Genomic DNA, 14,280 nt, shown 5'->3' with positions numbered 1-14,280 from the left:
GTTCTTTTTCACCAAGAAAAATCATCTACTTCTTGAGTGAGATTTTGTTCATAAATTTTGTGAACTACTTTTGCATTGTGTAACATGTAGGTGATGATACGCTGTCCCAGTATGATTATGAAGTTCTGCAGTTTTTAATCCACATCTTCATGCAGTGTCATGGCAAGCTGACCTTGTGGTCTGCAAGTAATTTTACATTGTTACATCCTGAAGATAGTAATAATACAGCTTTTTTAAAAAGAATGTGCAACATTGTGACCCCACCTGATTCTTTCTTCCTTTATATGATTTAAGAGCATTTTGACAGTAGCTGTGAAATAGTATTACTTGTAAGAATGTATTGTTCCAGTCATTTAACTTTCTCTCTGCCATTTGTTTCTCTTTGCTCACCATCATTGATCAGCTAGACTGATTAAATGGAATCAGAGTTTCATAAATAGTTACTGTCTCCAACTACTGTCTGGTGCAATAAAGATTAAAGAGATTAGGAGCTTTAAAGTCTGCCAGTTGACTTAATTTAACGAGCATGACAAGTGCTCATAAAGCACAGAAAAGTCTTGGCTTTTTGCCAAACACACCTGGGGTCAAACCCAAGATACTGCAAATTAATTTCTTTCATAGATATATTTACTTTGTTTTTTCTTACCCTTTATCTCAGTGCAGTGATTAGAATCTTGTGGCTTAATAGGATGAATCTGATGTGCTCGACGTGGTACTCAGCCCAACAAATCCTCATGACCTCTTATGAGTGTGTACTGATACTTTATTTTAAGCCTCAGTATTCTAATTTTTGTTGGAATGTAAAAAAAATAAATAATCTCAACTTTTTTATATTTTCTGGGAATAACTTGAAATCTGTTAAGTAAGCATTCTAAGGAAATTGCTATATGCAAATGACTTTAAAATATTCTTTCTAAATGTAAATATTTTATAGTTTCCTTTCAAATGCAAATACATGGAAACATACATATACATGTTCTATATGTGGGCATATGTGTCTGAGTATTTAGGACAAGAAGGGGCAGGCCAGCATTAAAACAATTCAAAGTGTGCTGGGCCTTAGGTGTTCAGTGTCAGAACACATTCTTCTAAGTGTCCTGTATCCTAAAGGAATATCCAGTGAAAGGCTGCAGCCACACATGGGAGCTGATTGCTCAGAGAAGCTGTGCTGTTTCTGTCCTTGGAGGTTTTCAAGAGTCAACTGGCTAAAGATCTGACCAACTGTGGAATGGCTTGTATTATCTGACCTGCTTTGAGCAGGAGCTTGAAATAAAGACCTGCAGAGGTCCCTTCCAACCTGAATTAAGCAAGAATCAGTAGAATTCTATCCAAATTGTATATTTTATCCCAATTTAGAATTTTCATAGATTGCAGGCATTTTATGCTTTTCTATATGTAAAGCAACCATCAAGCATTGTCAGTTCATTTTCTCTCTTTGCCCAAGACCCATATAGCATAATTACCATAATGATGTGCATGACCTAAACAAAGGTAGGGAGCCTTAACTCATTAATTTCAATTAATGAGGAAATGGTGGAATGCTCTCACAGAATGTGGATTACTTCCTCTGATTGATTTTTGTTTTCTACCATGGCTTCCTGTAGACTGCCAAGGCAAATCCTATATTGTAGTCCTTACTTTCAAGGCCTTCAAAGCTAAGGATCATTGTTTTCTAGAAAGATTTGAAGTCTGAGGCCTAAGACTGACAGATTAATTTGGTGTACATACAGTAACTGCCTATGGCAATGAATTGGGAATTTGGTACTGAGGACAGAAGTTCTTTAATGTCCTTTTAAATGAATGAAGTTTTGTGAGAATGAAGTTACTGCACATCTTGCTACCTTTGACTCAGAATGCAAACTGTGTCCTCCAGCATTCCCTCTGTAATAGGATGGGGACAGTAAATAACACTGTGTAAAAGATTTAAAAACAACAAATTTCTTTTAGGATCTAAAGCTTGTCCCGAGTGAATAAGAGAGAGTATGAACTTTGGTAATTTCCTTATTCTAATAGAAAGGTATTCAAGTAAGTTGAGTGACTAGTAAAAGATAAAACCCATGTAATAGCAACATTGAAAATATTGTCGTGCTTTAATTATGTTTACTTATTCACTCGTAGCCATAATATTTATTCTGCAAACATGGAGTCTGAAAAATATGTTAAGCAGAACCATGTCAGCATATAAGGTACAAAGGTGAAATCCACTGTGGAGTCATGAGATAAAACAGTATGATTGCTCTAGCTTTTTATTTTAGTCTTATTTCTGCTCTTTGTTGCTCAATTTTATCACCTATGCTGTATTTTTAGTGCATATCTTAAGGTAGTATTTCCACTACCATTATTTATATCAGCACTAATAATAATATTTCTATATCAAATATTGTACATACTCATTTTGGATTAATACAGTTTATATAGATTATGGAAATACAGGCACTGGTGTTTTGTATTTAATTTTGCTTTTGTGTGGATGGGTAGCACATAAGCTGCAATATTGACAGTGACACAGAACTATAGCAGGGAGTCTACCTTGCTATTGTTTTTATGTATATGCCTTGAAGAGAGCTGTCAGGGAAGTCATTAGAAGGCACTGTAAGAAATTAATTAAAGTTTAAAAAACATGATATTGCACAACCACAGCTGAAGCATTAAGCTTAATTCTGTACTCAGACCAAAGAAAATGGTTATTTACACCTGTCCTTGGAGCTACCTAAACCAGGAAATAAAAGGTTGTTATATATTTTATACGTATTATCTATTCTTTATATATGATGAGGGTAGGAATGTATGAAAACCAGTCAGCATAACAAGGAATTATTATAGTGTGAAAATCATTTTTCCCCAACAGTATTTTAAAGACAGTTTCAAAATTCTTGATACAACCCTCTGAGGCTGTTATAATAACATATTTTGTATAAAATAAATGTTGTGGCCTTTATAATTTTAAGGTATTACTATCATTTTTTTTGTTATATCTATTCTTCATTTTAACAAAAACTACAAAAACAGTGTATGCTTATTAAGGACAGGTATTGTCAACTAAAATGTCATGTCTGTATTCCTCTAATGTTCATATTAGGTTGTTTTAGAAATCTAGCTATATTAGACAGAAAAAAAAAAAAAAAAAAAAACAACAATCAAGGTTGACTTACCAGCCAACTAACTGTAGTGAAAACTTTCTGCCACCACAAAACCTGAAAGGAAAAAGAAGCACATGTTCAAATCTGTAGAATTGAATATGCTATTGGTATTGCTCCCATAGCTGCCCTTATTTTTTAGCTCCCATAGCTACCCCCTTCCTTTATTGCCCACAGAGGTATATGAAGGATAGGATCATGCTCCATGCTAGCATTGACCTCCTCAAGAACCAAATACTACATAAAAGTTGCATCAGATGTATATATATTTTTTTAAGTGGGAGGAAGTGGTGGTGAACTTTTGCTCAGCACAATTCTGTTCCACCTGACAGACTGCAGAATTACAGAGAAGGGATGGGAAATCAGACTCTTATTAAGGAATATAATGTTGAGATACTTAAGATTTTCAGAAGTGAAAGAGAATCACAATTTCAGATTGTTAAATTTCAGATTGTCTTCCATTTCTTCAGTATTTGTTTTACTCTCGATTCTCTGATTTGCTGGCATAGTCAGCAGACTTCTTTTCTGATGAAAAAGGAAGCAAATTTCTCAGATAAATGTTGACAGTATGAATGCTGAAAAGGGGATCTTTGTTCCTTAAGTTTGCACTGGAATCATGAAAGTACAGCAGAAGAGGAATGAAACATTGGAGTAGTTGTGAAGCATTTTTTTTTCCCCTTGTGAAAATTAATTTTGATGATTAAGGTTCCTAAAGGTTCCTATTGCAAGAAAACAGGAGTAGGAGAAGAAATGGTTTGCTAATATTCAGAGCATTCAACCTCCTGGTACAGAGTTGCTACAGTTAACGTTGTACATCACCCATAGCCAGAGGAACAGAAAATGTGGAGAGATTGCTCAGTGGCACACCAGGATTTAATATCTCTTCCTACTGTATTTTCAACTGCATGCTAACGTACATGAACTGAGTTGTTTAACAGACTACTGTTTCACTTGTATCATTTTATAAACAGAATTAATGAAGTAGGGTGACTTTTCTGATCAAAATAAAGCAAACTTATCAGACCTGAGTGACCAAGACTGGAGAGTGCTGACAAGGTATACAACATACGTGTGGTGCAGAAGAAACCTTGTGCTTTTTCCACTTCCCTGTGCATGCCTCTGAGTGTGCATGGGCAAGAGAGCAGTGGAGTATATGGATGAGATGGTACTTCCAGTGAACTTCGTTATTCTTTGTGTGCAAATACATTCCTGTGTCATTCTGTAATACAAGACCGCATGTGACAATTCTGTTGATCACAACTAGCATCTTATGGAAGACCTGGAAGACCTTGAATAAATAAAAATAATAATAAATAAAAATAAATAAATAATAATAAATAAATAATATAATATAATAATATATTATAAATAATAAATAAATAATAATAAATAAAAAATAAATAAAATAAAAGGTTTTTTATTAGGAACACTAAATAGTAAGTTGTTCCTGCACTAGTTCTAGAGTTTGAGAGACTGCAGAAACTTCATGGTGTATTGTTCTGCTGATTGTTTTAAAAATAAACATTTTTTTTTTCTCACAGATTTTAACTGCATTTCCTAAATGGTTTGTAGAAATACACATGAAAACTTTCATCTGTGTTTGTGTTTTAATTACAGGTGCTGTTCTTATGTGGGTCGAAGGGGAAATGGTCCTCAAGCCATATCTATTGGCAAGAACTGTGATAAATTTGGTATAGTTGTCCATGAACTGGGTCATGTTATAGGTTTTTGGCATGAACATACACGGCCAGACCGAGATGACCATGTCACCATCATTAGAGAAAACATCCAGCCAGGTGAGATATTCTGATAAATATTTTGAAAAAAAAAAAAAAGTCTGCTTTTACTGTTTCCTTTATTCGCTTGAGTTTCTTAAAACTGAGTGCTCCGTAACAATATCAAAAATAGGCATTTGTCTGCTATTCCTCTTAGCTAAACTGATCCCAAGCTGAGTTAAAAATGAAATACTGCAACTAAAACAATCTTTTCTAAAGGTCTGGCCAAGTTGCAAGTCATTAAATATTACTGGCTAGAAGGAGAGAAATAGTAATGAGACTCAGAAACTTTGAAGAAAACTGTTACTATTAAAGCCCTTTTAAGTAATTTTTCTGTGGTTGAGAAATGTCTTTGCTTTCATAGTCTTTACTGAATGATAACTAGAAACATGTTGATACCTGTTTATCTGTCCAGAAGATTGAGATTTGGAATGAAAGCTGAACACTAAATCTGTGACAGAGAGGCACTGTTCCCATAGTTTCCAAATTATAGGTTCCTTTCAGAGCTTGCTGCTTTAGCTGGTGGCCTTGGTATCCTCAAGGCAAGGCATCTGAGGAACCCGAGAGCGTGAAACTGACAGTTATCTGTTTGTCAGTCTAGATGTTATGCTTGCTCTTGAGTCATGTGGCAAGCTGGAAGGAAGCTAGGCGTGTTTAATTTGCACTGTTCATAATTATACATAGTTTTTTGAAACACTGATTTTTACCTATGGTAATTCTCTGAAGGTTCAAGAAGGTGTGAAGCTGAATCAAGAAAATGTCCAGTGATAGCTTGGAGTATTTTTCTGTTCCTATAGAAAATGTTTGAAAACAAAGTAGCTATGAGGTGCAATAGACCTTTTGCCACCTCAGCTAGGACTTGGGAGAAATCTCGCAGCTGATGCAGACTTCTGTGCATCTCCGAAGTCCTGAAAGGCTCCCCACATTCAAGCATTCCATCTATTCTCTCTCTCACCAACTTTCATGGATTCTGTTAAGTGCTTATCCCTTAGGCTTTTTCTGTGATGGGGAAAATCCACTGCAGTGTCATCCTTAGCCTCCTGCTCTCTTCTTTAAGTTGTCTCTCCAGCTTCTGGCTGAAACCACTTCTTGTGGTGTGGTATCAGCTTGAGGATCACTAAATGAGAGAAGGAATTCATCACCACAAGGCAGTTGTTTTTTGTCATGTTATGCAAATGAACTTGATTAATAATGTTAATGCTACTGTAGGGTTTTTCTTTATAATTTATTTAATAATAATAATTTAATATATAAACTACATTAATATTTATTTGAATTATTATTCATTGTTTATTTATTATTTATTTATTTATGTAAGATACCAATATGAATTGGATTAAGGTGTGCTTTCCTTCTCTGTATACGTGATTAAGACAAAGAATTCCTGGTCTGAAATTATGAACTAAGTATCGTGCTTTTGTTCTACTTTTGTTAAGTTGTAAGAGGTAGACTCTTGAAAATGTCACTTTCTAGTACTTGAAATACATGGTTGTTCTGATGGTAGCCTTCGTGGAAGCAAAGTCACTTTAGTATCCAGTCTAGAGAATCTAAAATGAGGAGGGTTCTTCTAGAGTGTTTGCTGTCAAAATGATACCCCCCTCTGCCGAAATTAAGAACCAAGCTAGCCAATTTTGTGGATTCTACGTGAAGTGCAACATATAATGTAAGGGCACTTCATTTTTCACTTGGGTTAGGTGAATGAGAAGAGCCTTTCCAAGTGTCAATATTCCAGAAGATATGTGTCTGTTCTCTTGGTTAATAAAAGCACACAATTACTCCGAAAAGACTTATGCATGTCAGTGAGTGATCAGGTTAGGATCTTTGATGTTTTTATTTTCCTGTTTGTTTTTTGATCTTCACAAAAAGAGATATTACAAAGATTCTAATTATCAATCATCCATAGGTCAAGAATACAACTTCTTGAAGATGGAGCCTGGAGAGGTGAATTCTCTTGGGGAACCGTATGATTTTGACAGCATCATGCACTATGCCAGGAACACCTTCTCAAGGTTGGAGTCTCAGGTTATACCTTTTGACTTTTAATTTTATTCCTCTCTATGAATGCTAAGAAATGTATTTCTTTAAAAAAAACACACAACAACACAAACAAAACTATTCTGGAATCAATTAAAATATCCCTTGCTATATAGTATCCTTATAGCAGTCAAAACACAGTTTGTTTATTTTAAGTCTGAATAATTTAATTATATTTTTAAATGCATTTCATTTCTGCACAGTTTCAAAGCAGGCTTTTAATCTTGCTTCAGTTCTTTACATTTTTTTAAGACAAGATAATCTAGAAACATCATTCTTTAGTACTTGCCTTTTTTTGGTAATAGTTTTCTATCCTGGAAAATGTTGCATTTAGAAAAACCAAACGAATGAAATGCTTAGGCATTTTAAGTATAACATGATCTGCTGAAGAGAAAGTGTCCTTTGCATAACATCTGAGTAACTATGGTTTATGTGGGTAGAACATGCTATAATATTAGGAAATTTACCATGCAAACCGCAGCCTTTGCAAAGGGCTGTAGCCAACAATTTATACCAGAGGCTGCAGCCTCTTCTGTATTGTTTGTGCAGATTGTCACTGTCATCAGAACCAGATAATGAGGAGTTCTGCTGCTTTTCCTCCAGCCTGTTGCAGGCCGGTCTGTTCTCAGCTCACATGGGACTTGCTCTGAAACTCTGTGAATGGGTGTGAAGAGCTGTATAATGAGCTGTTCACCTGGGCTAGCTTTGGTCTGGAGAAAAAGTGAAGCAGGAGTCTTTCACCTGGTCTCCTATTATATTTAATACGAAGTTGCAGTCCAGCTAATTATTCTTTACAATTTCCAGCGTAATATAGATTTAAAAAATTCTGGGAGGAAAAAAAAAAAAGACCACAACAGCTTGTTTGAAAAGTGATTTTTATACAATTTCATGAATTTTAATTCAAAAACACTACATTAATAAATATATATATATTGTAAAGCAGCTATAATTTTGTTTGGATAATAAATTATGACTAGGCAATCTGAAACTTAGAAGTAAACTGAAGACCACCAGAAATCTCACCAGCCTTTCTTGCAAGCATAAAAAACATTTCTTAAGCTTATTGTCTCCAAAAATAGATGGATTATTAAAAGATATTCTATCAAAGAATGTGTTCAGCATATTCATAACTCACCCCAGAAGAGCATGGGAATGAGCCACATGAGGTAGATGTTAGTCATATTGCTTAATCCAGATACAGATTAACCACCTTAAGGAAGAGATTATAAGAACCTATATAAAATGGAGCAATTGAACAAGTTGGAACTCTCCAGAGTCCTAGGGCAATGACAACATCAAGATAATTTGAATTTTGGGCCCTGATCTCACCACTTTACAAGCTGGCAAAAACTGATAGTGCCATGAGTAGGCATGCCCTGCCCCAAGGTGCAAGAGGTTGTTACTTCATGCTATTTAAAAAACAACCATCAAAATCCTGAGGTCATGTATTGATTTGCAGTAAATTATCTTGAAAGCATGAGTTGTACTCAGTGTGGTATATTGCCAGTTGTTTGTTGTTAGACTTTACTCACCTAGTTAAGAAAGATAAATCACAAAACATCATAAAGTTTTAGTCACATACTATAATATTGTTCACGCTTTATTAAAACTGTTACTAGCTGTTCCTGTATTAAAGTACATAGCAGAATAGTGCTAAGACATCCAAGAGGATTGTTTGAACATTTTTCAAAATAGGAATAGCATCAGTTTCAGATTGTACCAAAACTTGGTGGAAAATAGGATTATAATTTATAGAAAGAAACACTTTTAAAAAAATATTAATGTACCTTATTTCTAGAAACTGAATAATATCATAAGTAGTTTATTTCAGTGTTTAGCTTAGAGTAATGTCCTAAGCTGTTTTTTTGTTTTTGCTTTTTTTTTTTTTTTTCCAAAAATCTGTAGTGATGCCACAAGAAATCTGTCTGGGTAAAGAGAGCAGTATGTACCCTTAGTGCTTAAGGTTGTTCATTTCTTGTCATTTGAAAAGTAATCTATATTGATAAACGGTATTCCTGACTACAAAGATCCTTGCGGTTCATTCATTTTTTTGGACCTACCATACATAAAAATAACAAATTGGCCTTTTGGTACAAGCCCTACAAGGACACAAGAGAGTATCGAAAAGTTAAAGAACAAGAGATACAGAAACAGGTTAATCTGTTAACTTCCATTTTATTGGATTTTATGGGTTTTCAAATTCTGTAACATGATAATAGAACATTTTTGTATGTTCTTCTTCTAAATTAATTTGAGACTATTTTGATTATTTATTCTCAATTTGAGAATATTTTGAATCATATTTAAAATTAGGGAAATTTTGAATAAAACTACAGATTTGGATCAAATTTGCTTCTCTATTACTTCTAGTCACTGAGGGTAAATGTTATTGAAATCACGTATGGTAGGTTGACATATATTGTTGTAAAGCAAGAAGAAGGTGCCAGGCAACCAGTTTATATTTCAGAAAGAACAGCAACTGAAGTAGAGTTAGATCTGTTATAACACCTGACCGAACCATGTTTTCACATTAATAATAAAAAAAAATGTATCCACTAAAAACATGGGAATGTCTTAGCATTGCTGGATGACTTCACATTGGATTGGCAGGCATGACTGATTTTATTTGCTCTTACCCATGTAAGTCAGACTTTAAGACTTTTAAAACTCTGTTAGAAATAGGAACTTTGTGATTAAGAATTTTGTTATAGGGTCTTATTTATGTATTTCTGTATTACTTCATAATTAATTTTTTCAATCTAATGATCTGAGCAGCATTGCCTTTTCCCTGTGTAATCTTATAGTAGTAAGAATTTTCCCTCCTGTTGTCTGATAGAAATCTAGAAGCTCATATGTTAATTGATGTACTGAAGGAATAATCCTTTTTTGTAACTTTGCATAAGTTTTGCCAGCTTGAGGAATTTTTCTAATTTGTTTTCTCTATTTAATGTTCTGCATTTTACCCTTCTATGCCAAATGTAAATTCTAGATTTACAAAATAGCATTATACATTCATCAAACTCAGACAGTTTTATGATAGAAACCTGATAGGGTTTTTTTGGGGTCTATTTTTTATTTTTATTTTTTTTAGGGGCATGTTTCTGGATACCATTCTCCCTTCCCGTGATGATAATGGTATACGACCTGCCATTGGCCAGCGTACCCGTCTAAGTAAAGGAGATATTGCACAGGCAAGAAAGCTGTATAGATGTCCAGGTATTGCACCATAAACAAACAAAAAACACATACTAGCAATTGTTTGACTTCATTATTCAAGTTGAATGATCATTTTTTTTGTGTCAGCTGCTTAGTAAGTAGTCTGTTTCCATGTTGGCAACTGACGTATTCAGTTCAAGAACTGAATCATAAAAAATCTTGTAGGTAAGGTCTCTGGAATGCAAAGCACTTAAGGATAGATAAACTGCGTGGAACAATATTTAGTTTCATGATGTTTCAGTCTGTTTTGCTTAGTTGTTCAATGACTAGAAAAGAAATGATGTTTAATGTCACCTCTGGTTTACATATTTGCCGTGTAAAATGAGCTGTGCAATTAGGTGGAAGAGTTGCTTCTAATGTACATCAGGACTGGAGTCCTGTTTGTTCTGAATTTTAGTGGAGTGTGAAATGAGTAAATTTAAATTATTGCAATCAGCTCTGAACACTTTTTTTTCTTTTTTTCTTTTTTTCAAAATTTCAGGAATTAGTACAGGCCATGACATTTAAGGTGTAAACCATCTTTTATGGATGAACAGGTTAGGTCTTATTACAAATGTTATACAGTTGTAAAAGACATGTTTAGTATTTGAATATTTTCTGCCTAATTCTAGCGTCTTATAATTTCAATACAAATTAATATTTTATCTCAGACTGGCTGTCTGTCTCAGAGACATGAGAGGCAACTCCAGAGTAACCAAAATTCAACACTCTGGGAGCTAATTCTTCTCCAAGTGCTAGCAGAATGGTGGAAATTTCAAAGTAAAAAGGTTTTACTTTTCCTGCTCTGGCTATAGCTGAAATCTGTTTTAACCTTTGGTTTAAACTGAAGCATTTCAGAACACCATCTCTCAGCCAGGTCATTGTGGGAGGATAGGCAAAACAGCTCTGTGTCAAGTTTTACAGCCCTTCTGCTCCTCTTGGGACTTAACGAAGGCACAGTAACTGTTTCAAGTCAGTTATATGGCTGCTTTTTAGCACCTGATCAATACAGAAGGACTGAAGTGATGGAGATTTGTATCACCATCAGTGGGTTATACTGAAGATGTAGATCTGATTTGATGTGCGTTGTACTGCTGAAATATACTTTTGGTTTTACTGTAAGTACATCAAATCATAATGTTCTGTATACGGAGAACATGCACAGTGTTTATGGTTTTACCAGAGGAGAAACCACTTTAACATATTTTCTTTAACAACTGCTCCTGTTAGAATAGTTTTTGTTCTGTTCTTTTGGTATGGAAAGAGCTTGAATAGTAGAATTCTTCTTGGCAGCATTATATCTAGTAAGATTATATAGACAGCAACTGTTTCATAAATGCAGAGAATAAATATATATATTGATAACAGAAAATTTTTGAAGGCAAAAATATGCTATAGAATCAAATTAGCTGTGAAAGTAGCCAGTGTCATTTATCACATTGATTAAAATGTAAAAAACAAACAAACAAACAAACAAAAAAAAAGCAGCCCACCAGACTTGGTTGTTGAGTGCATAATAATACTTGGACATATATTTTCAGTCAACTGAGAAAGAGAAAATGGGCTTTTAGAGCTAATGTTCAAATAGTTGTTCAGAGAAAAAGTCCTTTTCATACAATTCATGAAAATGTATAATAATGAGCTATCATTTCTTTCAATATATTCAAAGTTTTGTTTAAAGATAGTGTTCAGTTTCATATGCTCAGTTGTTTTGCCTTAAATGCAATACAATTAAAGGACAGAAAATAGGAATTCAAATCAGTATTTCCCAGAGGTACATGCTTCTTTGATAAATGTTGCAGTATTGTACATGTTTCACTTGGAGTTCTAGTTACTGCTACAAGCAGCTTCTGGTTGGAGAAGCCTGTTGCATTTTCTGGGGCTCATGAGCATGAAGCTGAGCTCAGGGCTCCTGGAGAAATCAGGTGCAGTAGTGAGGCAGCTGAGCTTCCTGGTTTGTTCTAGCTAGGCAGGATATTCAGTAACATTATTCAGGAAAGATCTTAGTGACTGAGAAGCAGATTTGAGATTGGTGAAGCTGTCTTTCATCAGCTGAGCAAGTGCCAGGACTTAATGATGTATGAACAGCCATTTTGATTTAGTTTTATTTTTTTCTTAGGATTTTTGTCAAAGGAAAACATAGATGCTGATAGGGATCTTGTTACATTTTAATCAAGTTCTCATTATTCTACCATGTAACAATGTAAAGCAAGCATGTCAGTTGAGAATCCCTCCTCTGCCAACCTTAGTTTTAACTTTGTCTTGGCATTTGAGAACAGTTTTTGATATTCAAGGCTGAATGTATTACAGTTTTCAGTCTGCTCAATAGGATAACAGAATATTATTTCTTTTGGTGCAACTACTAAAGTTAATGCAGGTTTGCAATTGTAGTCCTATGTAGAAGTTGCAGTTGATTTAAAATGCATATATAACTTCATAGGAACAACAGAGTAAGAAATGGGAAATGACGGAGAAGTATACTGGTAGGCAGAAAGAGAGGACAAGAAATAAGTGTGCAGAATGGGACTGAATAACGGATGGGAAAGAAGGCTCAGACTGGCAGTAGAAGGTTTTTCAGATGAAGAGAAGGGAGATGTAAGAAGTTTAGCAAATTTCCAAATTGCCAGGATCGGTGACAGTATGTGTGGAAAAGAACAGATGAAGATTACCCAGTTTGGTTCTTTCTGCTGTTCTTGCTGTTCCTCAGGCTTAATTTACTGCCTTGACTACTAGATTCTAGATTAGAAAAAAGCATCCACCTTCAAAAGCCAGTCTTTATTGACTACATAAGAAAAATTAAAATTTTTACATTAAGACCTTTTCCCTGTAATTTGTATATTACTTTTCTCTAGGATCCCTATAAAGGGGAATCAACAGTAACCCACTGATTTAAATTTTTGGTTTAATGAGTTTGTTATCAGCACCAGTTACTTTTAGGGTTTTGTAGCATCTCTGTGCTATATATGTATGGAGCTGGAACTAAGTAAAAGGTATTAAAGCTCTTAATTCCCTTTTGGAATAATAGCCATATATTATGGTATATATTTGCTGATGCTAGGGACAAAAGAATGAGAGTTGATTCCCTAAATGCCTTGGATGCTGTGGGCTTTGTCATCTGCAGATTTCAGTATAATCCTTAATGGAACTTAACTGCATGCATTGGCCTAGACCAGAGCAGTGTTAAACACTGGCAAGTTTCAATGGTAGAAATTGCTTTCTATAATACAATCTACCCGATTTCTGAATCTATTGCTAATCTTCACATGGAAGAGAGAAATTAATTTTCCCCATCCTTACCACAGAAAGGCTCATCAGAAGACTAAGTTTCTCAAGCTGTAAAACAGAGCAAATTGGGTTTTGGCTGGGGTACATGTGTGGGCAGAGCTGAAGTGACACTTTTCTAAGTGGTCTAGACTAGTAAAATTGATATAAGGCATGAAACTTGGGAAGGAAAAAAACAGTGGAGAAAACTTTGGCCATGATAATGATTAACTATGGAATAAAAAAATATACAAATGCTTTGTAAAGCAGAGGTTTATAAGATAAAAGTTGCATTTAATTTATTTTGACATGAAATACACTAAAACTAGTTCTTAGGAAATTTAGGTATGTGGTTGTTACTATGTTTTTACTTTTACCTTTCTTTCTCAAACTGAAGTCCCTTACTAATGGACTGTAACACACTAAAATGTGTAAAATATACCATTTTATAAGCCTATTCACAAATAATGCAGTTACACAGTCTAGTCACAGAGAAAAACCTTAAATTCTTTAGTGACAGAGTCTTAACTGTTTCAATAACCACTGACCAATTGCAGAGGAATGTGCTTTAAATAAGAAGAGCCCAAATATTAACCTGTTAACAACAGCTCTGGAAGCCAGCCTGGAACTCAGATCCCACAGATAAATAAATCAACTATTGATTAATATAAGCTACGTTTCCCTTGAGTAACCAGAAAATAAAAAATAAATTGTAGATATTGTGGAACATGTAAAGCCGAAACATATTTTATAAATTCTAGTTATGTTAATTATTAATAGAAGTTATCCAATTATTTTTTTCTTATGCTTGACTTATGCTCAGGAGAGCTCACAGGCATTTAATATGGATATAAGTTATATTGTTGGATGAGCTAGCT

At 34.4% G+C, this 14,280-nt stretch overlaps 1 protein-coding gene across 4 annotated transcripts in view; it reads left to right on the top strand.

Annotated features, from left to right (window-relative positions):
- The window catches only part of TLL1 (tolloid like 1), a 132,786-nt gene that overhangs the window by 71,541 nt on the left and 46,965 nt on the right, over nucleotides 1-14,280 (top strand). For all 4 annotated transcript variants that reach the window (XM_040555945.1, XM_040555946.1, XM_040555947.1 and 1 more), the window contains exons 6-8: nucleotides 4,755-4,933; nucleotides 6,816-6,921; nucleotides 10,038-10,162. In XM_040555945.1, coding sequence (XP_040411879.1) covers nucleotides 4,755-4,933; nucleotides 6,816-6,921; nucleotides 10,038-10,162 — 410 coding nt within the window. The remainder of the gene's footprint in view (nucleotides 1-4,754; nucleotides 4,934-6,815; nucleotides 6,922-10,037; nucleotides 10,163-14,280) is intronic.

Source organism: Cygnus olor, chromosome 4 (genome assembly GCF_009769625.2).
Source record: "Cygnus olor isolate bCygOlo1 chromosome 4, bCygOlo1.pri.v2, whole genome shotgun sequence".
NCBI lineage: Eukaryota > Metazoa > Chordata > Aves > Anseriformes > Anatidae > Cygnus > Cygnus olor.
The sequence above is the reverse complement of the archived record's forward strand: the minus strand, read 5'-3'. Positions and strand labels throughout refer to the sequence as shown.